General features: G+C 43.9%; 7 protein-coding genes across 11 annotated transcripts; 5 read left to right on the top strand and 2 right to left on the bottom strand.

The window, feature by feature from the left end:
- Positions 1-392: 392 nt before the first annotated feature.
- AMPKalpha (AMP-activated protein kinase alpha subunit) lies at positions 393-4,488 on the top strand. Its single transcript, XM_018014722.2, has 2 exons — positions 393-1,256; positions 2,367-4,488. Exons 1-2 carry the CDS (start codon positions 978-980, stop codon positions 3,837-3,839), a joined length of 1,752 nt encoding a protein of 583 aa, XP_017870211.1. The 5' UTR covers positions 393-977; the 3' UTR covers positions 3,840-4,488.
- Positions 4,489-5,053: 565 nt separating this feature from the next.
- Positions 5,054-6,671, bottom strand: LOC108618648 (uncharacterized). The gene is made up of 2 exons (XM_018014739.2): positions 6,292-6,671; positions 5,054-5,669 (listed from the first exon to the last, which is right to left on the bottom strand). Exons 1-2 carry the CDS (start codon positions 6,478-6,480, stop codon positions 5,370-5,372), a joined length of 489 nt encoding a protein of 162 aa, XP_017870228.1. The 5' UTR covers positions 6,481-6,671; the 3' UTR covers positions 5,054-5,369.
- A 41-nt stretch (positions 6,672-6,712) lies between these two features.
- On the top strand, positions 6,713-9,346 carry Ir7f (Ionotropic receptor 7f). The gene is made up of 4 exons (XM_089475922.1): positions 6,713-7,146; positions 7,207-7,593; positions 7,657-8,188; positions 8,264-9,346. The coding sequence occupies exons 2-4, from the start codon at positions 7,277-7,279 to the stop codon at positions 9,269-9,271; spliced, it is 1,857 nt and encodes a 618-aa protein (XP_089332048.1). The 5' UTR covers positions 6,713-7,146; positions 7,207-7,276; the 3' UTR covers positions 9,272-9,346.
- A 73-nt stretch (positions 9,347-9,419) lies between these two features.
- On the top strand, positions 9,420-10,577 carry LOC149267809 (uncharacterized). The gene has a single exon (XM_089475924.1). It carries the CDS (start codon positions 9,906-9,908, stop codon positions 10,575-10,577), a length of 672 nt encoding a protein of 223 aa, XP_089332050.1. The 5' UTR covers positions 9,420-9,905.
- A 20-nt stretch (positions 10,578-10,597) lies between these two features.
- On the top strand, positions 10,598-11,994 carry LOC108618510 (uncharacterized). Its single transcript, XM_018014545.2, has 2 exons — positions 10,598-10,730; positions 10,791-11,994. Exons 1-2 carry the CDS (start codon positions 10,728-10,730, stop codon positions 11,805-11,807), a joined length of 1,020 nt encoding a protein of 339 aa, XP_017870034.2. The 5' UTR covers positions 10,598-10,727; the 3' UTR covers positions 11,808-11,994.
- LOC108620245 (uncharacterized) lies at positions 11,965-18,719 on the bottom strand. 5 transcript variants are annotated; one of them, XM_018017151.2, is made up of 4 exons: positions 18,418-18,719; positions 17,799-18,058; positions 14,713-14,771; positions 11,965-14,623 (listed from the first exon to the last, which is right to left on the bottom strand). In XM_018017151.2, the coding sequence occupies exon 4, from the start codon at positions 14,617-14,619 to the stop codon at positions 12,064-12,066; it is 2,556 nt and encodes an 851-aa protein (XP_017872640.1). In that variant the 5' UTR covers positions 14,620-14,623; positions 14,713-14,771; positions 17,799-18,058; positions 18,418-18,719; the 3' UTR covers positions 11,965-12,063. The 5 variants fall into 5 exon arrangements, with proteins under 5 accessions (XP_017872640.1, XP_017872643.1, XP_017872641.1 ...); XM_018017154.2 differs by lacking the exons at positions 17,799-18,058; positions 18,418-18,719 and adding an exon at positions 17,127-17,325; XM_018017152.2 differs by lacking the exons at positions 17,799-18,058; positions 18,418-18,719 and adding an exon at positions 16,305-16,530.
- A 921-nt stretch (positions 18,720-19,640) lies between these two features.
- Positions 19,641-21,452, top strand: Ir7d (Ionotropic receptor 7d). The gene has a single exon (XM_018013911.1). The coding sequence runs from the start codon at positions 19,641-19,643 to the stop codon at positions 21,450-21,452; it is 1,812 nt and encodes a 603-aa protein (XP_017869400.1).
- Positions 21,453-21,598: the final 146 nt, after the last annotated feature.

The raw sequence follows: 21,598 nt of genomic DNA, 5'->3' as shown, positions 1-21,598 counted from the left end.
AGCAAAGCAAATTTTTTTTTTCCTCATATCTCTATATATAAATATATATATAGTGCATAGGTAAAATTTATAATTAGCAGCGGCTGCATAGAACGAGATGAACTTTCTACAGATTATATATATATATATACATATATGCAATATGTAATTGTATACAATACACTTTATTTACAAGCGAATATTGATGTCCCTATACAAAAGGAAGGAAAACTTTGTTTTCTATTCAAATGAAAACATGACAAGATTTGATGTATGTATTATTTTGCATGTGTCAAAACGAAACCTACTACAAGTATGTGTAATAAATGTGTTTCAAGCAACAAACTAAACAAAAATTTTTGTATTCGATTAATTTCATAGTAAAATTTGGTTATCTCCTTTTGAAATTGCGCGCACTTTGCACTCTGTTATGATAATTAACATAGACGTAATCTGTTGCTAACAGGTCACTCAGTGCTGCCACTCATTCATTGCTTGCATATGGGCACACTGGCAGCCAGTGGAAAATACCGTGGGGAAAATACCAGCACACATTCCAATAAAGGCAATTAACGAAGGCAACTAACGCAACGAAAGAGAGAAAAAAAAAAAAACAATAGCAGGACCAGCAAACACAAAACTATAAACGTGACTGAATTTCGACGGCTATATTATATATGCGCGAGTGCTAGGCTTATACAGACGCAGCGAGTGCGTTCAATAGGAGACAACGCAACGCAGTCCGTCGGCTAGACGAGGGCCAACTACATATTTTTGCCAATGCCTCTGAAAACGGAATACGCAATAAAAAACTGTGCGCTGACGACCTTGCCCATTTTGTGAAAAACGGCGGGACAAGCGGAATACAATCCTAATTTACCATAAGAGGACTATTGCAATCCAATTGCATTGGAAATCATAACGATAACGATTACGACGAAGACGACGACGACGACACACTCACACATCGATAAACACCGCTGCTGCTGCATCCCAAGATGCCACAGTCGAGAGCCGCTGCCGCTGAGGCGGCCGCTGCTTCCAACTCCGGCGCCCAGCCGCTTGTCAAGATTGGCCACTATTTGCTGGGAGCGACGCTCGGCACCGGCACCTTTGGCAAGGTGAAGATTGGCGAGCATCAGATCACACGACTCAAGGTCGCCGTCAAGATTCTAAATCGTCAGAAGATCAAGAGCCTCGATGTGGTGTCCAAAATCAAACGTGAAATCCAAAACTTGAAACTCTTCCGGCATCCGCACATCATCAAGCTATACCAGGTGAGTAATATACCCCGATCGCATTCCAACCACTCTTTGTAGTTACTCTAAAACTGTAACGTCAGGTGGACTCAACGGGGGCAATTGAAAACTGTTTTGTTTTGCTCTGAAGCATTGACTCTCTAACTGTAATGCCAAAATATCCCTAAAATTGTAAATGTAGATAGTCTCAAAACTGTGATCTGGGAATTAGCAATTCTCATAAAACTGTAATTAGCAACAGCTTCTAAAACTGTAACCGTTTAACGTTAAGCAGAGGCGTAAGGAAATGTGTGCAGAAATATTGTCAACCATATTGTCAACGACTCGCAAACTGTAACCGCTAGACTCGATTTTTATAATGAAAATTAAATGTTATCAGATATGTAAAAGCTGTTGAAAATCATTAGCTGGAAGTAAACAAATCTTCGAAATTAATGTTCCAAACAAAGAGCATATTATCTTTCATTCATGAATGGAATCGAAGCTCTGACAGCTGCTTTGACAGCTTGCTCAATTTTCCAGTCTAGAGTCTGTAATCAATTTGTAAATAAATAGGGCATAAATAATAAACGTGAACATTAACTCTTGTTGGCATTCTAATTAAATATATGCATACATACATATGTACGTATATAAATATACATTATATATATATGTATGTATATAGACTGATTGCATTAATTGATTGGCCAATTGAGTAATGGCCTGACGGTCAGTGATAGTCAACGATTGATAGTGATTGATAGTGAGCCTATAGATTGATTCACTCAACTTTTGCACAGCTTTCAACTGATTGACTGACTGCTGTATATACAAAGGCAAACTAAGTAGTGAATGATTGAGTGATTGACAGATAGCCAGGCCTTGATTGATTAGTCAATTTAATGATGATGATGTTGCCAGAGATTGATTAAATGATCCACTGACTGATTGATTGCTTAACTTACTGATGTATAAGCAAAGGATGGAATCAACGATTGAGTGATTGATAAACCCATTGATTGGCTGCTTGTTTGACTAATTCAATTTACTAACTGATTTATAGCAAGCTTATACATCGTCTCACAATCCCAACTTTCCCAGTGAATCCAATCTGATCTCTCTCTCTCTCTCCCTCCACTTATCTAGGTCATCTCCACACCATCGGATATATTCATGATCATGGAATATGTGAGCGGCGGAGAGTTGTTCGATTATATTGTAAAGCATGGCAAGCTGCAGGAGCATCAGGCGCGCCGCTTCTTCCAGCAGATCATATCGGGCGTGGACTACTGCCACAGGCATATGATAGTGCATCGAGATCTGAAGCCGGAGAATCTGCTGCTCGATCACAATATGCACGTGAAGATCGCCGACTTTGGCCTGTCCAACATGATGCTCGATGGCGAGTTCTTGCGCACGTCTTGCGGCTCACCCAACTATGCGGCGCCCGAGGTGATTTCGGGTAAACTGTATGCCGGCCCGGAGGTGGACATCTGGTCATGCGGCGTCATCCTGTACGCGCTGCTCTGCGGCACTCTGCCGTTCGATGACGAGCATGTGCCGTCGCTGTTTCGCAAAATCAAATCGGGCATCTTTCCCATACCGGAGTACCTGAACAAGCAGGTGGTGAATTTGGTGTGTCAGATGCTGCAGGTGGATCCGCTGAAGCGCGCCACTATCGAGGAGATCAAGAAGCACGAGTGGTTCCAGAAGGATCTGCCCGCCTATCTCTTCCCTTCGTCCATTGAGCAGGACTCGAACGTCATCGACACGTATGCCGTGGCCGAGGTCTGCACCAAGTTCGGCGTCAAGGAGTCCGAGGTGCACAACTCCTTGCTCAGTGGCGATCCGCACGACCAGCTGGCCATCGCCTACCATCTGATCATTGACAACAAGCGCTTTGCGGACGATGCGGCCACTCAGATAAGTGAGATTAACAATTTTTTTGTGGCCGGCTCGCCGCCACCGCCCACAGCCCATTCGCCGCACGAGCCGCGCTCGAGTGCCCAGGAGTCGGGCGCACAGGGAGGTGGCGCCACTGTCACCATCGGCGGCGGCACGGCGGCCAGCTCTGGCACAGCCACGCCCAGCGGCCTGGGTAGCAGTGCTACGCCCACCATACGGCCGCATCCCGAGCGCATTGCCCCGATGCGTGAACGCCAGCTGGCCATGTCCGTGCAGAATACGGGTGGAGCCGCCTTCCCGGAGAAGACAGCACGCGGCGGCACTCCGATTAAGCGCGCCAAATGGCATCTGGGCATACGATCGCAGAGCAAGCCGAACGACATCATGCTCGAGGTGTATCGCGCCATGAAGGCCCTCAACTACGAGTGGAAGATCATCAATCCGTATCATGTGCGTGTCCGGCGCCAGAACGTGAAGACTGGCAAATATTCAAAGATGTCGCTGCAGCTCTACCAGGTGGACCCCAAGAGCTATCTGCTCGACTTCAAATCACTGACCAACGACGAAGTCGAACAGGGCGACGATGTGATCATGGAGAGCCTGACGCCGCCGCCATTGAGTGTGGGTGGCACGATGCCAGTGCAGCCCACTGGACACCATACGATGGAGTTCTTCGAGATGTGCGCCGCACTCATCATACAGCTGGCGCGCTAACGGCCACGCCTACCCAAAAAAAAAAAAAAAATATAAAAAAAATACACAAGCGCCTACCCAACTATAAGATATGGCAAATGCAAGAGAGGAGGCAGAGTGCGAGAGTCAGAGACACAGAGAGAGAGAGAGAGAGAGAGAGAGAGAGAGAGAGAGAGAGAGAGAGAGAGAGAGAGGAGCGAAAGCGAGCTTTGTAGCTTTGCCATGTTAATATTATTATTATTATTATAATTATTATTATTATTATATATATAAATATATATCCCTCTAATGCCCCTCTACCCCGCAACTCCCCAAACCTAGCAAATTGTTAAGCAAAGCAAAGCAAAACCAAAATTTTTCATGTTGATAATGCTTAAGTTTGTTCGTTTTCTGTTTTCTTTTTTTTTTTTTAATATTTTGTATTTCTTTTTGTCAATTTTACATTTGATCTATATTAATATATACATTTATTGTAATAGCTACTGTATCAAAAGTCAACAACGACACACACAGATTGTATTCAATATGTTTTCCCTCTCCCCGTACTTCTGCTAGATGTGGCCTAAGGCACAGCTAAAGTTACACACAAGCAAACAGAAAATTTGTTACTCTAACTGTAATAAGACAAAAGATGAAAAGTGCAACAAAATATATATACAATATTTCCATACGAATATATCTATCTATATACATACATATACAGTATGAGCGGCCTGCAAATCAGATTCGACTCTTATCTGCTCTTTATTAATAATTGACTTGCAGTTTGTATAAATAATATTGGTAGTATTCCTTATAGTATCTATTAGCTATTTAGTATTTGTCAGATACTTTCATCGCATATTCGAAAGGCATGTATATGGTATCTATATATATTTAACATCTATAGAATATAATAAGATATATATAGGCACATTCGAAATCGCAAAATATGTTCTTCAAGCCAGAATTCTATCTAGATTGTATTTAGTACCAACTTATAAACTTCTTCCGAATTCATAAGTTTCATAGAAAAGCAGAACTAAGAATATTCTAGATATATACAGAACAGAATATATAGACGGGTTTATTTGAAACGAACTATCCTGAGTTTAGATAGAAACTTATCGAAATCTTGTCGTAAAGCAGTTCTGCTGTTAACAATCAATCGTTAGTAATTGTATATTTACAAGTCTTTCAATGATTCTATATCCATCGAATGCATACATATGTATGTATATATATAAAAACTGAAATTTTCATGGCCATAGCTAACCGAAGCTCTGGCTGCTTTTGACTGTACAAGATTTATTGAGCATTGCTTAATGGCTAAGTTTTCGTTGGACATGTTCTCATTATCAATTCATCAATCAATCGCATCATTATCATAATTACTATAGTGTGGTGTATGGTGTATGGAGTATGGAGTATGGAGTATGGTGTGTGTGCCCTGCCGTAAACCCCGCCATGCCGCGACGTGCCGTGCCGTGCACCAATTAAATTCATAAGGCCGCAAATACAATAAAATATCTTAAAAAAGATGCTGCCGCTGCTGCTGCTGCAATTGGAGCTCTACTGATTCTTCTGCTGCTGCTTGCGCTTCAGTTTGTCGATAAGCGTCTCTATGCTGTTGGCGTCCACCAGGCCAATGAACTTGTCCACAACGACGCCGTTGCGGAAGGCTAGAACCGCTGGCACGGCCTTCACCTCGAACGTTTCCACCAAATCCAAATTGGCCTCTACATCGATAATGGCCAAATCAATTTCATTCGAGTTCTCCAACAGCTCCAACATTTTGGGTGTCAGTATTTTGCATGGGTCGCACCATTCCGCATGGAAATTCACTATCACCGGATTGTCGCTGTTGATGACCTGCGAACAGATAAAAAGAAAACAAAGTTTAGATTAAAAAAAAAGAAGGAAAAAACAACAACAAAAACAAAGCTTTCACATTTTATGTATTTATGTATTTTGGCTAGTCAATTCGAGTGGTTCTACCTTATTTGCATACACGAGCATACGTACAAGCCAAGCAAATTGCTGTGCGAGAGTCGACTAGCAAATGCCCTGTATAACATGACTATATATAATATACCAAATTTAAGTAATTTTCCGACGTGGTACTTCTTTCGCCTAATAAATAAAATACCATTTTGGGATATTTGTCGGCGATGTGGCAACTGCTTAGTGAATTTGTGAAAGTGTATCATTTTTGGTACATTTGTGGGCGATGTGTGAACGAGTCAACACTGTTGCCAGCAATTTGTTTACAGGGTATCATATTGTATACGGCGCGCACAAATAGCCAAAATGCGTCATGGGTTACGGCCGGGACCGCTCACGTACGCCAAATAGGCAACAACCAGTCAAATAGAGCATTGCATAATGCTACAGCAACACTTGCATCCATATGCTTGTGTATGTGCATATGTGTGCGTGTGTGTGTGCAAGTGTATACAAATGTAAATAGAGGCAGTTGGTTGCTGTGGCTCACCTTTTGATCAAACTCGTAATGATCTTTTATCACCAGCTTTTTGAAGTGCATCTGCGATTGTGAGAGGTATTTCTGTGTGGCTTTGGCCGCCTGCGGCGCTATCCGTTGACAGCTACTCTGGGCACTGCTATTGATAAGACAACAGGCCGCCAGGCGTGGCGCAATTCCCTCCGCTGCGATTTTTAGCATTGTTGTTATTATTGTTGTATTGCAATGTGTGTATGTTGCAAAGGAGGTGCTAATGGCGTGCTTTCTCTTCTATGGACTTGAGTAATAGTCCTGGTCCGAGATTTTCAAGATGCAGCGATAAGATAAATAAATGGACAATTATTCACCACTGTTTTTCTTTATGTCTGCAGGCGGTGGAGCGGGTGGCTATTGGACTGTCTGGCAGGGCTATTTGCATTACGAGTGCTGCCAGATGGCTTAACTATACTCTTTTAATACACATGGCAGCGCTGCATTTTTCAAAATGAAAACTAATCAAATCAAATCAGCAAATATTTTAACAATACAAAAATTACTACATATAAATACATTGAAAATAGTCAATTACTATGAAAATTAAATTTATGACACTAATAATTCGTGGATTTCTTTTGGGAAACCGACTGGTTGGTGTGGCTTGAAAGAAATGTGGCCACCCCAAATTTGTGCATTTACAGCACTTGTCTGCATCATTTAAATTTCAACATTTACCTTTATGTTTGCTCAGATAGCATACCTATATAATAAAAAAAAAATATAAACATAAGTATGCGTGCTTATTAATTTTAATTAGCATCGACAAAGCAACTAGGGCCAGATGGAATGTACATTGGTACGTTTTGATGGGCGTCATAAGAATTAGTAACGGTAAATGTTTGTGTTTAATTAGGCTCGCATAGACGTTGACTTTTTGATATTATCTGTCAGGTGATGGACGTTTTATCTGACTTTTGGGGTAGTTCGCTTGGAGCTGTCGCCAAAGCAAGTTGGACAGAATATGAACGAGAGCAAGATCTACGCCAGCTACGTGGAAAGCAAACTGATTGGCGTCCAAGCGGAGGACGTCAATCAATATGTGGTCCGTGCACTGAAGCACGTCATACAGGATGTGTTCGCACAGCTCAGTGCGACGCTGATAATAACACTGGCCACCAGTGATGCAAAGATGGACAAGTGGTTCGGGAATGTGGTGGGCAATCTGGCCAGCACTTGGAGCTCAGTCTCCGTGCAAATGCTACATGTGAATCACTTGCCTCATGTGCCAGGGCGCAAGTATTGCAATCTACTACTGGTAGACTCCTATAAGGCGTTGCTGTGAGGGACTGTAGTAGCAGTGCCCATCGGATCTATAATTACGTATATCTTAATCCCTTCCAGCTCCACGCAGATCACCGAGGATAACGCGGATAGCGATGATCACGAATACTACTTCATCTTTTTGCAGGCGCGCGATGCGCAGATTCCGGCGGAGCTGCAGCAAATCCTGGACCATTGCCTGAACAACTTTTGGCTGCACTGCAATGTGATGGTGCAGACGGCCCAGATGGAGGTGCTCATCTATAGCTATTATCCGTATACGTCGCAACGTTGCCAATCCGCACAGCCGCAGCTGGTGAATCGTTTCGATGGCCAGCGCATGATCCATGCGCCCATGTTTCCGCACAAGCTGCGCCAGCTGCATCAGTGTCCGCTCACTGTGGTCGTCTGGAACGCGCCGCCCTTTGTCGAACTCAAATGGGACGATCGGGCGGGGCAGATGGACGCCATTGGCTTCGAGGCTACGCTGATCAAGCAGCTGGCACGACATCTCAATTGCAGTTTGATCTGGCACAATGTGACGCTCGAGACGGTGGCCACCTACCAGAAGAACTGGGGCGATGAACGTCAACCGATGAGTCCACTAAAGCTGGTGCGTAGGAAGATTAGTTACTAATTAGCTTCATTAACTCTCCCCTCTTTCTTTATCTCCCTCTCTCTGTCTTAGTTAATAGAGCGACATGCCAACCTGAGCGTGGGTAACTTTCGGAAGACAGCTGGCCGCAATAACATGCTCACCTCGCCCGTGGCTCACTATTATGCTCCGCTCGTGGCCACTGTGGCTATCAAGCATTTTCAGTTTGGCCAACTCACCTTGCTGTATTTTCCATTTCAGAGCTGCGTTTGGCTGTTGCTGCTGGTGGCTCTGATTCTGCATGGCCTGATCTATATGTGGCGCTGGCGTCCCATTGGGCTGCAGGTGCTGGAGCTGCTGCTGGGTGTTACGTTGGTGCGCTTGCCACGCTCCTGGCTGCAGCGTGTCATCTATGCCCACTGGCTCTATGGTAGCATCCCATTGCGTGTGGTCTACCAATCCCTGCTATTCCATTTCATACGCCTGCAGCTGTTCGAGACGCTGCCGTATTCGTTTGAGCAGCTCTTGGCTAGCAACTTCCGTGGCATGTGCACTTCGAACATTTTAAGCATGCTGCGCGAGATGCCACAGGTGGCGCACAATTACGAAAGCTACATTAGCATTCCATCGCCCTACGATGAAGTAGTGCTGGATGCACTGCACCAAATGGGCGATGGTCGGTATTTTGCCATCACCGGCCTGGACACGGCCGTTGCCCATTTGACGGCAACGAATCGTCAAAGAAGCTACCACATTCTTTCCCAGTACATCAATCTGCAGCAGGTGGTCATCTATATGCCCAAGCACACGTATTTCAAGGAACTGTTCAATGACATGTTGCGCAACCTCGATGCCAGTGGCTGCATTGACTTTTGGCGCCGAGACGCCTTCGCCAAATACAGCCGCCGGACCCTGCAGCAGCGCAGTCTGTCCCAGCTGCAGGACGATCAGCAAGAACACCGACAGAACGAACAGTTGCGCCAGCTAATCGGTATATACAGCCTGATGGGTACCCTCTACGCTCTCTCCATATTGGTCTTTTGCGCTGAACTCCTTTGCCATCGGCTGACCAAGCGAAAGATGGAGCGACGTTTGCTTTAAGGCACACAATTCTATATAATTAGATTTGTTTACTTTTTTCATTAAATTTAAATTAAATTTCACGATCTGGCAGCACTCAAGCTGAACTAAATGCCAAGCAGGAGGCTTGAATGAATGCAAAATGTACTAAATGTGCTGAAATTTCTTAATTTAAGACAATCATTGATAAACTACCGTTTCCTTACCTCCACATACCTCCATTTTCATCAACAAACATCACAAATATCATAAATTGAATAAATCCGGCCACTTTTTGGCTGTCAGTATTTTTTCAATGTTAGTACTGTAGATTAAATTTCTGAAGCTTTGGCAGCACTAAAACCGTTGGAGCGTTGAGCTGACTGCGCGTGGACTACAAATGCAATTTTCGAAAGAGCAGACTAACTGTTAAGTGAACTAAATTGAATGCAATGTACAGAACAAAGACAAACAAAAAGGAAAAATGAAGGGAAAACAAAACAATAACCAAGTATAAACAATTTGAACAGCAACTTTTTCAATGCAGTGTTCATCAATCACAAACCAGCTCAATTAATGTGAAAAGACAAACAAAACTTTGGTCAAAGCTTTTCTGCCTCAGCAGCGGGCTCAACGCCATTGCTAGAACCAGTTGACCTTCAGAATCGGCACGGAAATGAACATATCACAGCTGTTTCACTCGTATCAGGACTTGTCCGGGCAGCAGATGAACCAAATCAATGAGTATGTGGCGCGAGCCCTGCTGCACGTGGTCCACATCCACATTATGAGCGTGACGCCGTCGCTGGTGCTGACCCTCTGCTGCCGCAACAATCACACGTGCAACTTCTACACCGAGATGATGACCGTACTCTTTCGAGACTGGGGCATAGCCCCGCTCCAGATAGTCACTGTGGAGCAGGGCATGCTGCGAAAATTCGTTCCGGGTCGCCGGCACTACAATCTCATCTTCACGGACTCCTATGCGGCCTTTGCGGAGATCGAGGTGGAGGCCCATTCCAAGGAGTACAACTACAACGAATACTATTACATCTTTCTGCAAGCACGCGATCGTCTGCTGCTGAGCGAGATGCATCGCATCTTCGAGCATTGCTGGCGCCACCAGCTCATCAATTGCAACGTCCAGGTGCAGCGCGCCAATGGCGACATCCTGCTTTACACGTACCTGCCATTCGGACCCGAGAGTTGTGCAGATACGACGCCCAAGTTGATTAATCGCTACAACGGCAGCCACATGCTAAATCCGCAGCTCTTTCCCCGCAAGCTGAACAATTTCTTCGGATGTCCACTGCGCGCAGGTCTGTTGCATTTACCGCCGTACATCTAGCTAGACGGATCTGGACCGGATGTGCGCATTACTGGCGGCATTGAAGGTCGTCTCTTGCTGACGTTTATTGAAAGATTCAATATAAGCATCCAAGTGCAACAGTGGAACAGCACAAGTGGAACGGGACTCCAGATCAACCGCTTGCTCCAGATGGTGAATTTGCATATTGCTAGCTAGCCTTCCTTTCCAGTCTAATTATCTTTCTTATTCTAGCTGCACAGTAACCAAGCGGATTTATGCGTCGGTGGCATCCGCCAGACGGTGGAGCGCAGCACATTGGGGACATCGACGCACAACTATCTGCAGACAAGCGTCCGCTTTGGCGTCTTGGGCACCAGCTACGAGCTGACCTCGCTGGACATTCTATTCTTTCCATTTCGGACATCAATTTGGCTGGCGATTGGCGTTGTTTTCGCCCTTTCGTTCCTGATGCAGCTGACAATGGATCGACTATTACCGCTCAGGCATCAGGGCTGCCTTGTGCTCAATGTGCTCCTGGTCTTCGTGGGCATGCCTATGGCAGCTTTTCCGCGCTCGATCGCGAAACGAGTGCACTGCATCATGTTAATTCTCTACACGTTGCTCATACGCACCATGTACCAGGGCATGCTTTACCATTTGATACGCACCCGCATGCTGAACCGGCTGCCCCAGTCCCTCGATGAGGTCGTGGCTCACAACTATGAAGTTGTGCTATCGAGTGGAATCAGTGATGTGCTCGCTGAAATACCCGCCATACAGCAGATGCGATTCCATGTGGCCGACGGCGACGGATCCCTAATGCATCCTCTGTATTACTTGGCGCACAATCCGCGGGGTCAGAGGCAGGTGGTAGCCGCTACGCTGGAGACCTTTCTGTTGTACAATCAGTTGAGTGTCAAAACCGGAATGGAACAAGGGATACATCAGTTCGAGATCATGAGTCAGGATGTGATATATATGCAGATGACGATGTACCTAAGGAAACATTCATTTCTAATCGACGCCTTCAACGAGCACATTATGTGGATGCGCTCCGGGGGACTGCTGGCAGTCTGGGAGCGCTGGGAGCTGGACGAAGTCTATTTGCGAGACGTGCGTACGACCACCTATAGAATATTCGGAATCCACGAGCTCTATATCATATTTGTGCTAATGCTAATTGGATTAATGCTTAGCACGCTTCTTTTTTGCCTAGAGCGGATCTCATTACGCTTCCCACGATTTCAGCGTTGGTTCCTAACAGAATAAAAGCTTTGTATTTAGCATAGTTAGCGCTGAGTATTTATGAAAATGTCTAAGCTGGTCACACTGAGCAGCAGCCGTTAGTAAACGCCTTTGGCCATTGTTGTTGCACAAGTAAAAATTTGTATTATTTTTAAAAATATTATAAAATATAAACAATATGTAGATGAGACATCTGGGCACACTTGGTGCTTTTGAAGATAACATTTAATTTAAATTGAACAGTTAAAAGTAAAATATTTACGAACGAAAAGGTTTTGTTTTAAAAAGTTCCCATAATGAACGGTTCATCTACTTCCTGTTTGCGGAAGTAGCGCTTCAGCTTTTTCATCACAACGCCCGATTCACCACAATATTTCATTAGAATGCATTCAACAGTAGTTAGTTTGTCCTTCAATAGAGCGATCTGGCGGCGTGTATTCCAAACACGATCATCATCATCATCGTCGGAGTCCGAATCCGGTGGCAACTCGGCAAGACGGCATTCATCCAAATCAGTTATAACCGGTGAAGAGGTGGCCAATGGGCGGCCTAGCTTTGGTTTTTTACCAAGCCTACCTGCAGCTTCATTAACTGGCAAGGACAGCAACGATCCCGATTTTGGTAAATTATGCTGTAAAAAAAGGTTTGGAACCACCGAAGAAGTCTTGATAGGTTTAGGCTTAGTTGCTGCTGGTTTCTTGGTCGCTTTAGAAGCTAATGGGGCCGAAGAGCGAGCCGCTCCCTGTTCGGAGAATGATTGTATGACTTGTTTGGCAATAGCCACGTTTGGAGTATAATTAGCATATACCGATGCATCTGCATTGTAGGCCAGTATCTCGACTGAACCAAACCTCACCTTGAGTGGCGCATGCTTCTTCTTCTGAGCTTGAATCATACCTCTTGCCTTTAAATTAGTAAATGGCTTGCGCGGTAGAGAAGCGGTAGCTGGTGGTCCATCCGGTGGCACACCAGAGGACTCAGTATTCGGAGCGATTGGCTCATTTGCTACAAGCTCAGAAGTGTTATTTTTTACATTTTGTGGAAGTGACACGGAGTCTGACTCAGTCTGTTGAGTCAATGCTTGTGATGTTGATGGCTCAGCTGGTGGTCCAGCTGCCTCTACTATAGACGAAAGATTTGAATGTTCCGGAGATTTTAAAGAAGTCACGTTGCCTAGTAGCCGAATGGGTTCACAAGCTGCTAGCACCTTTTCAGAAACCAGTTCCTCAGCCGCGCCCATGATACGTTTAAAATTTAGGCGGCGTTGGGTTGGTTTCCTAGTGCTAGCAGCCGGCGATGCATTCTCCTTGCGCTGAATGCGTTTAAAATAAATACGTTTTGCTGGGGTCATACCAAGTGGATCGGGTGTTCCCTTAACTGGTTCCATTCTCAATAGAGTTGGGTCCCGCCTCAACTGAAGTGACGGCAGCTCGATTTTGATTATGTCTCCTTTTACATCAATTGGCTCCGGTTCGACTTGAACGGGTGGTTCCGGGTTCACTTTAGCTGTTTCCTGCTCAGTTTTAGGCAATTTCGATTCCGGCTCAGCAGACTCCGGCTTAGCTGGCTCTGCCTCAGGTGATTCCGCCTTAGCTGGCTCTGCCTCAGCTGGCACCGCCTCAGCTGGCTCCTGCTCAGCTGGCTCCTGCTCAGCTGGTTCCGACTCAGCTAGCTCCGAATCAGCTGGCTCCCACTTTGGTTCATTGGGTTGCGAATTGTTCTGACCAGATTTCATTTTCTTTTGCACGGTTCCCACTTTCTTTAGAAATGTTTCCGATTTCTTTTGAGCTGGCTCCCATTTCTTTTGAGATAGAAGAGTACGACTTTGCTTCGGCTTCGGTAGAGCTCGGTCCATTTTTAATTGAGACAATTCCTTCTGTTGTGTGGCTTTGCCAGCCTGTTGCCACGGTTTCGGATGAATAACGGTAAGGGACCTCTCCAATCGTTTACCGCCTGGTGAAGCTGGCTTGGACACATCTGCCAAAGCTGTATTCGCGCGAGTTGGCGGCTTCGGATTTGCTCGAGCTTGATCCGACTTAGCTTGAGCCGTTTCCTTGATCTGTTGAGTGGCTTTGCCAGCCTGTTGCCACGGCTTAGGATGAATCACGGTAAGGGACCTCTCCAATTTTGGCCTTCCAGGCGGCCTGGCTCCACCTGGTACGGCTGGTTTTCTCACGGCTGGCCTGGAGGCACTTCTCTTCTGGGTAGGTTTTTTATTGGGCTTGGCCTTAAGCTGATCCGGATCAGCATTGTCTTCAGTTCCGTCACTGTTCTTGTCGTCCATGCCAACTAGGCTATTCGAACGATGAGCCACCTCCCCCTTGCCGCCATTTTGAGACACAATTGTAGTGCTACGTCGCAGATAGGCTGTGTAATTGACTGTGGGCTTCGTATTTAAAATTTTCTTCAATCCAATCGGCTGGCCTTTGCGCTCAGCTACCGCATCGTACGAATCACTCTTGCAGTTCACCCTGTGGAACTTGTGTAGCCAGGTCACGAACTCATAGTGGCCGATTCCCTTGGCCAGGTCGCGATGATAAATATTCTTATGAATATTCAGTTTTTCAAGTGCATTACGAAACATGTTATAGTTCGATTCGATCTCGTGACTGACATTGGTATTCAAGAAAACTCTGTCCATCGGCATTGCCTTGGGAGCTACTTTGTGCATAATTTGGCAATAAATATCGCCTGCTGTCAATTCGGACAGCTCTTTAATCTCGCATTGCAATTGCTTGTTGACCCAAATGATTAGTTCGCGCACCGAGCACGTGTCCTTCTTCAAAACTAGCACATTCCTAACATATCTGTTTGGTCCCTCAGTAAATTCCTCCATTGTACTTGGTTATCAAATAAAGAAATCAATTCGAATTAATGTAAGAAGAAACTCTTTATGTTAGTTTCAAAAGGTGAAGGCCACGTTAATTACCTTGATTTCAAGTAATCGGCTGATAGTCCAGATGCTCAATTGGAAACTAAACAGAAAATCTGAAAAATAAAACCATTTGGTTAAGATGGCATTCAATCTGACATGTTTTAATTAACAATGAAGCACTTCTTGATTTCTTGACCTATTTACCATTAGTTATTAGAGGTTGAGCTCCAATTCGGAAAGACTTATAAAAACAAAAACTGAATGGTAAATCGTCCCTTCGTTTTGGAAGAGACTTTCAGAAATTCAAAATACAAATTATTTTAGAGAAATAGTTTCCGAGTAAAAATGTATATAAAAATATATGTCCTTACGGACTGGAGTATCTCAACCTACTGAATATGGAAAGGAATGAGAACTAGCAATAAATAAACTTGATTGAGTGAATTTGAATGGTGCACTTGGATTCTACGCGATTCGATAGATCAATGTTGATGTATAACCTAAATCAATGTATATATACCCTAAGTTCTGTGCTATTTTTCCTCTTAATCAGCTCGTGTCTTTAATGTAGTAAAAATGTTGCAGTTGAGAGTTACCGACTGCAGAATACTCATTCATACAAATGCATGGATGTTTCGTCAAAGTCTTAACAGTATCAGATGGGCTTATACACAAATACATATACGAAATATAAATTCTTGAGTTTCAATAGCGACGAATATGGCGGACAGCAAGACGGATCTTGCCCAAAACCAATTTACTAAATTCACTTTTATCTTTAATTTAATCTTAGATTAGGAAGCAAACTCAACGAACTGAGGCGTTCGCGTTAAGCAGCACTTGTTTACTTTCATATTTACCATTAGTTATTTTTAAGGCTGAGCTCCAATCCAGAAAATGTATTGCCAAATATTCTTATATGAAAACAATAATGATAAACTTTATGGCGAATTGTATGCCCGATTTGGAAGAGACTTTTTCAGAAATAAAAAATAATGATTTTTGGGAAATAAAAAATTTATATAAAAATATATGTCCTTACGGACTGGAGTCTCTAAACCTAATGAATATGGAATAAAAAGAGAACTCACAATAAGTAAACTTGATTGAGTGAATTTGAATGGTGTACTTCGATTCGATAGAAAATGTTACTGAGATGACGAAAATCCAGCGAACATGTAGTCAATGTATATAATCTAAGCTCTGCACCGTCTTTCCTCAACCTATTCCTTAGCTTAATGAGATCGATTACTAGGTTTACTGGATATAGCGCGTAAACTAAGGTCTTAGTGGATCCGCACAGGGGCGCTTAAAACGAATTTCAGTCAAATAATATAATATATAATTTTTGGGTTGGTCAATAGAGCAGCTAATAAGATTTCCGACATATCGGAAGATACGTTATACGATTCGCCACACCCCTAGTGGACGTTTTATTGAAACCTTAACGTTTTATACGACGGGCTTATAAATAAAATTCACTTATAAACGAAATTGAAATTCTTCAGCTTATATAGCGGCTTTTTGGCTTACATTCATACGGACGGACACTGCAAACTCTCTTTCTGCAATTCACTCTTGTCTTTAATCAACACACACCCAACAAACGGAGTAAAATAATCACGTTTGCTGATTTCAATATTTACCATTAATTATTGTTGAGGTTGGGCTCCAATTCAGAAAACTATATTGCCGAATATTCGAACTTAAAAACAAGATTAGAAATCAATGCAAAAACTGAATGGCAAATTGGATGCCAGTTTTTGAAGAGACTTTTTTTAGAAATTGAAAATAAAAAATATTTCGAAGTAAACATTTATAAAAAATATATGTCCTTACGGACTGAAGCCTCTCAACCTACTGAATATAGAAGAGAATGAGAACTAACAATAAGTAAACTAATTTGAGTGAATTTGTATGGTGTACTTCGATGCGATAGAAAATGTTACAGAGATGATGAAACCCCTGCGAACAAGCAGAAAATGTATATAACCCTAATCCTGCACTATCTTTCCTTTTAAACAGATATTTTGCCCCATGGAACCTATTACTAGGTATAATGGAATATATCGCGGATTCTAAAGACTCAGTTAGCCTCCACTGCGGAGTTTAATGCGAGTGAAAATGTTGCTCTTGAATATATAGGTATATAATCTTCGAGAAAATTGATAGAGATAGAGATGACATACCGGGAAATGCGCTTTCTGATTGGCCACGTTCCTTTTGGGTAATTTGTCAAAATCTAACTAGAAGGCGGGCTTATACACGAGTATATAAATCCTCTAGGTTCCATAGCGACAAAAAGGGGTTTACATTCATACGGACGGAATGACGAACAGCAAGACGGATATTGCACAAAAACAATTTAGTTAATCCACTTTTGTCTTTAATACTAGCTTAAGCCTGAAAGCGGACTCAGCGCACAGAATCGTTCACGTTTTTTAACACTAGATAATTTTCATATTTACCATTTGTTATTCGTCCAGAAATTGTATTGCCAAATTTATGAAAACGAGATTAGAAAAGAATAACAAAATTTTTGGAAGAGACTTTTTTCAGAAATACAAAATAACAATGATTTTAGAGAAATAGTTTCCGAGTAAAAATTTATATAAAAATATATGTCCTTACGGACTAAAGTCTCTTAACCTAATGAATATGGAATAAAATGAGAACTAACATCAGTAACCTTGATTGAGTGAATTTGAATGGTGTACTTCGAGTCGATTCGATTCAGTGTTGGAAATGTAACTGAGATGAAAATCTTGCGAGCAAGCAGTCAATGTATAAAACCTACATTCATACGGACGGACAGCCAGCCGTACATTGCTCAAAATCAATTTGCTCTACTTCCTTTGCCAGTAACCGAACTCAACACATATTCAATTGGACATATTGGAATCTACTTCAGAAGAATATATTACCAAATATTCAAATATTCAATTTAAAAAAAAAAAAAAGATTGGAAGGGAAAATAAAGACCAAATGGCAAACTGCATGCCCGTTTTGGAAGAGATTTTACGAAAAAAAAAAAAATATATTTATATAAATTTGATCTCACAGAAAATGTACTTTCGAAGTGAACGTTTACGGACTCAAGTTACTTAGCGTACTGAATACGGAATGAAATGAGTACTTACGATAACCAAACTTTATTTAGCGACTTGGTATTGGTCTATGTCGATCCTTAACGAATTGAGTTTAGTGTTGAAAAATTAACGAATATCCAGAAAGCAAATAATCAATGCACACAGCTTAAATCCTTGGCATTTCTTCCTTTGATGTAGCTCTTAAGGCAAGAGTGGAACCAGGCACTTGGTTTATTGGAATATATCGCGAACCCTTAGTTGTCATGAATCAATATTAAGTTGTGGGCTTCCGATTAGAATATGGAAATACCCTGCAAAAATAAAATAAAAAAATATATATGGGAGAACTTTTCTCTAGAACAGACAGAGTCTGTATGAGGAGATTTCAGATTTGATTTCACTAGAAAACGTAATTTTCCAGCCTACTAACAATCACGAAAACATTTCATTGAACGTATGCTATATAGGGACATACAGCAAAAATTTCAAGTTCCCCGCTTTAATAGGTTCAGAGATCGACGGGGTAACGCATACGGACTCACGGACAGGCAGCGGAACAGAGCTAAAACTTATCAAGTCTGTATTGGGTCTGGCACGCCTTCTTTTGCATGTACCCTGACTTCCTATTTTCAAAAAAATATGCACTAAATGCGGAATGGGAAGTACTTACTGAGTCGATTCTCAGATCCTATGAGCGACTGACAGCAATTGACAGCTTCAATAAGATGGCGAAGATCCAGCGATCAAGCAGTCAATATATATATCTTAGATCCGGCAGATTTCTTTCTTTCAACCAGCTCCTTCGCTTAATTTTGTCTATATTGGATAACCACAACCATTAGCAAATCTACTATTGAATTTTGGTCTAGGTTATTAAAATACCCAGCGAAAAAAAAAAAATAAAAAATTATAAATAAATAAAAAAGGAAGGAAAACCTTTCCTAATTACAGACTGGGGCAGTATGAGAAAATGCTCGCAGCGATGTCAGCAAGAAAATTTTTCGCCACCTACCTTGATCCTAAATATATACATATTTGTTGAAAAACATGCCGATTCAGTTTGAAATACCCAGCCTACCCTGGGAATGAGGTATGTAGCTAGGTCGGACTGTGTAGCCAGTGGAATATGGTTTATGTAATTTGCACTGATTTTCTAATGCATTACACGTTTTAAATGAGATTTGTGTCAGCTGTTGTCAAGGGAGAACAAGTATTTGTGGCACTGGAATAAACTTTGGTGTATTATTATATTAATCGAATTGAGAAATATACAGAGAAACAAGTAAGAGCGTTGCAGTCGGGCGTAACCGACTGCGTGATACTTTGTTGCTTTGTTTATGAATTTTTCATGTGGGTGGTACAAGTGGTCATCGATTTGCCACACCACCAGGGGGCGTAGACAAATAAATTTGTCTAGTTGCTAGTTCCTAGAAGGATAATTAAGTTTCAAAATTGTGAATATATATAACTTTATAGGGTTTTCGTTTTGGATATGCCAACCCTTCAAAGAGGCGTAATAATAATTTTTTTTGGCCATCGCTAGGCATAGATTATTCGCCAATTCTTTCTGATCTCAGGCTATATATACTATCCAAATTATCAATTAATAAGATTTGCTGGAAAATGCATTTTCGGTAGGCCACGCCCTTAGTGGGCGTATCAGAAATATCTTGACACTTTATAATTCGAGGTATACCCTCGAATATATGTATAATTCAAATTTCAAATTTATGGCTTCGATAGCGTCGAAATGGTTTGCATTCCTGCGGACAGACGGACGGACAGCACGGACATTGCACAGTCTCTGGGGTGTTGGGACTGCAATCACAGTCGATACGCAATCAATATATATGGATTATTCAAAACGGATCCCATTTCAGTTATTCCTTGGAAATGGAACTGAGCGCTGTGCATTTGCTGCTGCTGCTGCTTGGGCTTAGCTTTGGCTGCCTGCCCGGACAAGATCCGGCGGATGGAGAATTGGCGAAGAATTTGATTACAGTAATGCAATTGATATTTGGACAGACCTGTGAGGCCCACGACATGAGCGTCTTCATCAGCACCAGCTACAAGAATCAACTGCCACGGAGGGAGCAGCGCATGGTGGAGCACGTGCTGACGCAGTGCCTCGGGGCCATGGTGCCGCGTGTGCTGGGCGAGCGGCTAGAGGGGTCACTGGGTCTGCGCACCCAAATGCTGATGTTCTTTGTGCAGGATGCCAGACAGTTGATCGAGGCCAGCAATCGTAGTCCGCGCATGAACATGACCCACAAATTCAAGTACCTCATCGTTATGATAGCCGGGCGAGATGACGCCTCCTGGCAGCAGGCGCAGATGAGCCAGATCTTCGCGTATTTGCTGCACCAGCGCTACAACGTGCACGTGCTCCTCCTGCTGGCCGAGCTGCGGACGGGCACAGTCGGCAGCTACACCTACTATCCGTACTCTGGTGAACGCGGCTGTGAGGATACGCAGGCGGTGCCTGTGCCGCTGCAGCAGGCGCGCCCTTACCAGATCTATCCGCCGAAGCTGCGGGATCTGCACGGCTGTCCACTGCACGTGGTCGTCTGGCAGATACGGCCGTACATGCGGCTGCATATGGAGCAGACGCGCCCCAGCGACCGAATCTCTGGCATCGATGCCGACATACTGAAGCTGCTGGCGAGCAGGCTGAACTTCAGCCTGGCCCTGGTGGCCAATGAGCCGGCGGATTTGATTGGCGGCGTCAGCTACATGAATGGCACCATGACCGGCGCCTTCCGCATGCTCCAGCAGAGGCGGGCGAATATGACGCTCGGATTTGCCGCCTGCATGCCGGCTCGCTACAAGCATCTGTCCAGCACGCTGCCCTACAGCCAGGTGGAGTACGTGCTGGTGTTGCGCACGGCTCGCCCGTACAGCGTCTATGAGATCATGCTGTTTCCGTTTGACTCGCACGTCTGGCTGCTGGTGCTTGCGCTGGCTGCACTGCGTCTGCTGTGCTGTGTGGGCGGCTGGCGTGACGTTGCGCTAATCGATCTGGCCTGGATTCTCTCGGTCTTCATGCTGCGCATGTGCTACGAGAGCTCCGTCTTTATGTTCCTGTACAATGCACCGACTCGCCCTTTGCCGGACAGCCTGGAGCAGGCGCTCGTGCAGGATTACCACTTCATTACGGATCATGCCACGTACCGCATGACCGCGTCGCTGCCTGCGCTAAGGGCACGCACACGCATCCTGCCCGGCCAGCCAGTGGACATGCTCGAGCAGCTGCAGGCTCAGCCGGAATGGCAACGAGTCGCCACCATCAGCACGGCCAGCTTTGTGGCCGACTATCTGGGCAGGCAGCGAGCGAAGCAGCACAGACTCGTTCTGGCCAGCAACAAGATCTTGGACAACATGATCTGCGTGCACTTCCCGATGGGCTCCTACTTGACCTCCAACTTCAATCACATGCTGTTCCTCATGCGCAGCACCGGCATTGGACCGCACATTGTCAATCGGCTCAAGTCGTCGCATCTGGCCACCTCCATGACCGCTCGACTGAGTCCACTGAAGCACTGCGCCAACTACGTGGCTCAGGTCAATGAGTGCATGCGTTTCATCTATGCCGCCCTCAATTGCCTCCTGTTTGCCCACTCCCTGGCGCTGGCCATCTTCGTCCTCGAGCTAGTCAGTGGACATGAACGCATGCGCTGGCTATCTAGGATTTTGGAGCGGCTGTGAGGGCATTTGACTAGATGGAATCATTGCCATAGGGAAGATGATCTAAGTGAATGTATAACAATGAATTGTTTTTAAAGCTTTAAAGTTAATGCAAATTATTAAATACCTAACTGTTTGATCTCCTACTGTCTGTCTGGGATAAAGAG

This window comes from Drosophila arizonae, chromosome X (genome assembly GCF_054131065.1).
Source record: "Drosophila arizonae isolate 15081-1271.41 chromosome X, UAZ_ARI_1.0, whole genome shotgun sequence".
In the NCBI taxonomy this organism is placed as follows: Eukaryota; Metazoa; Arthropoda; class Insecta; order Diptera; family Drosophilidae; genus Drosophila; species Drosophila arizonae.
This window is presented reverse-complemented; position numbering and strand designations above follow the sequence as displayed.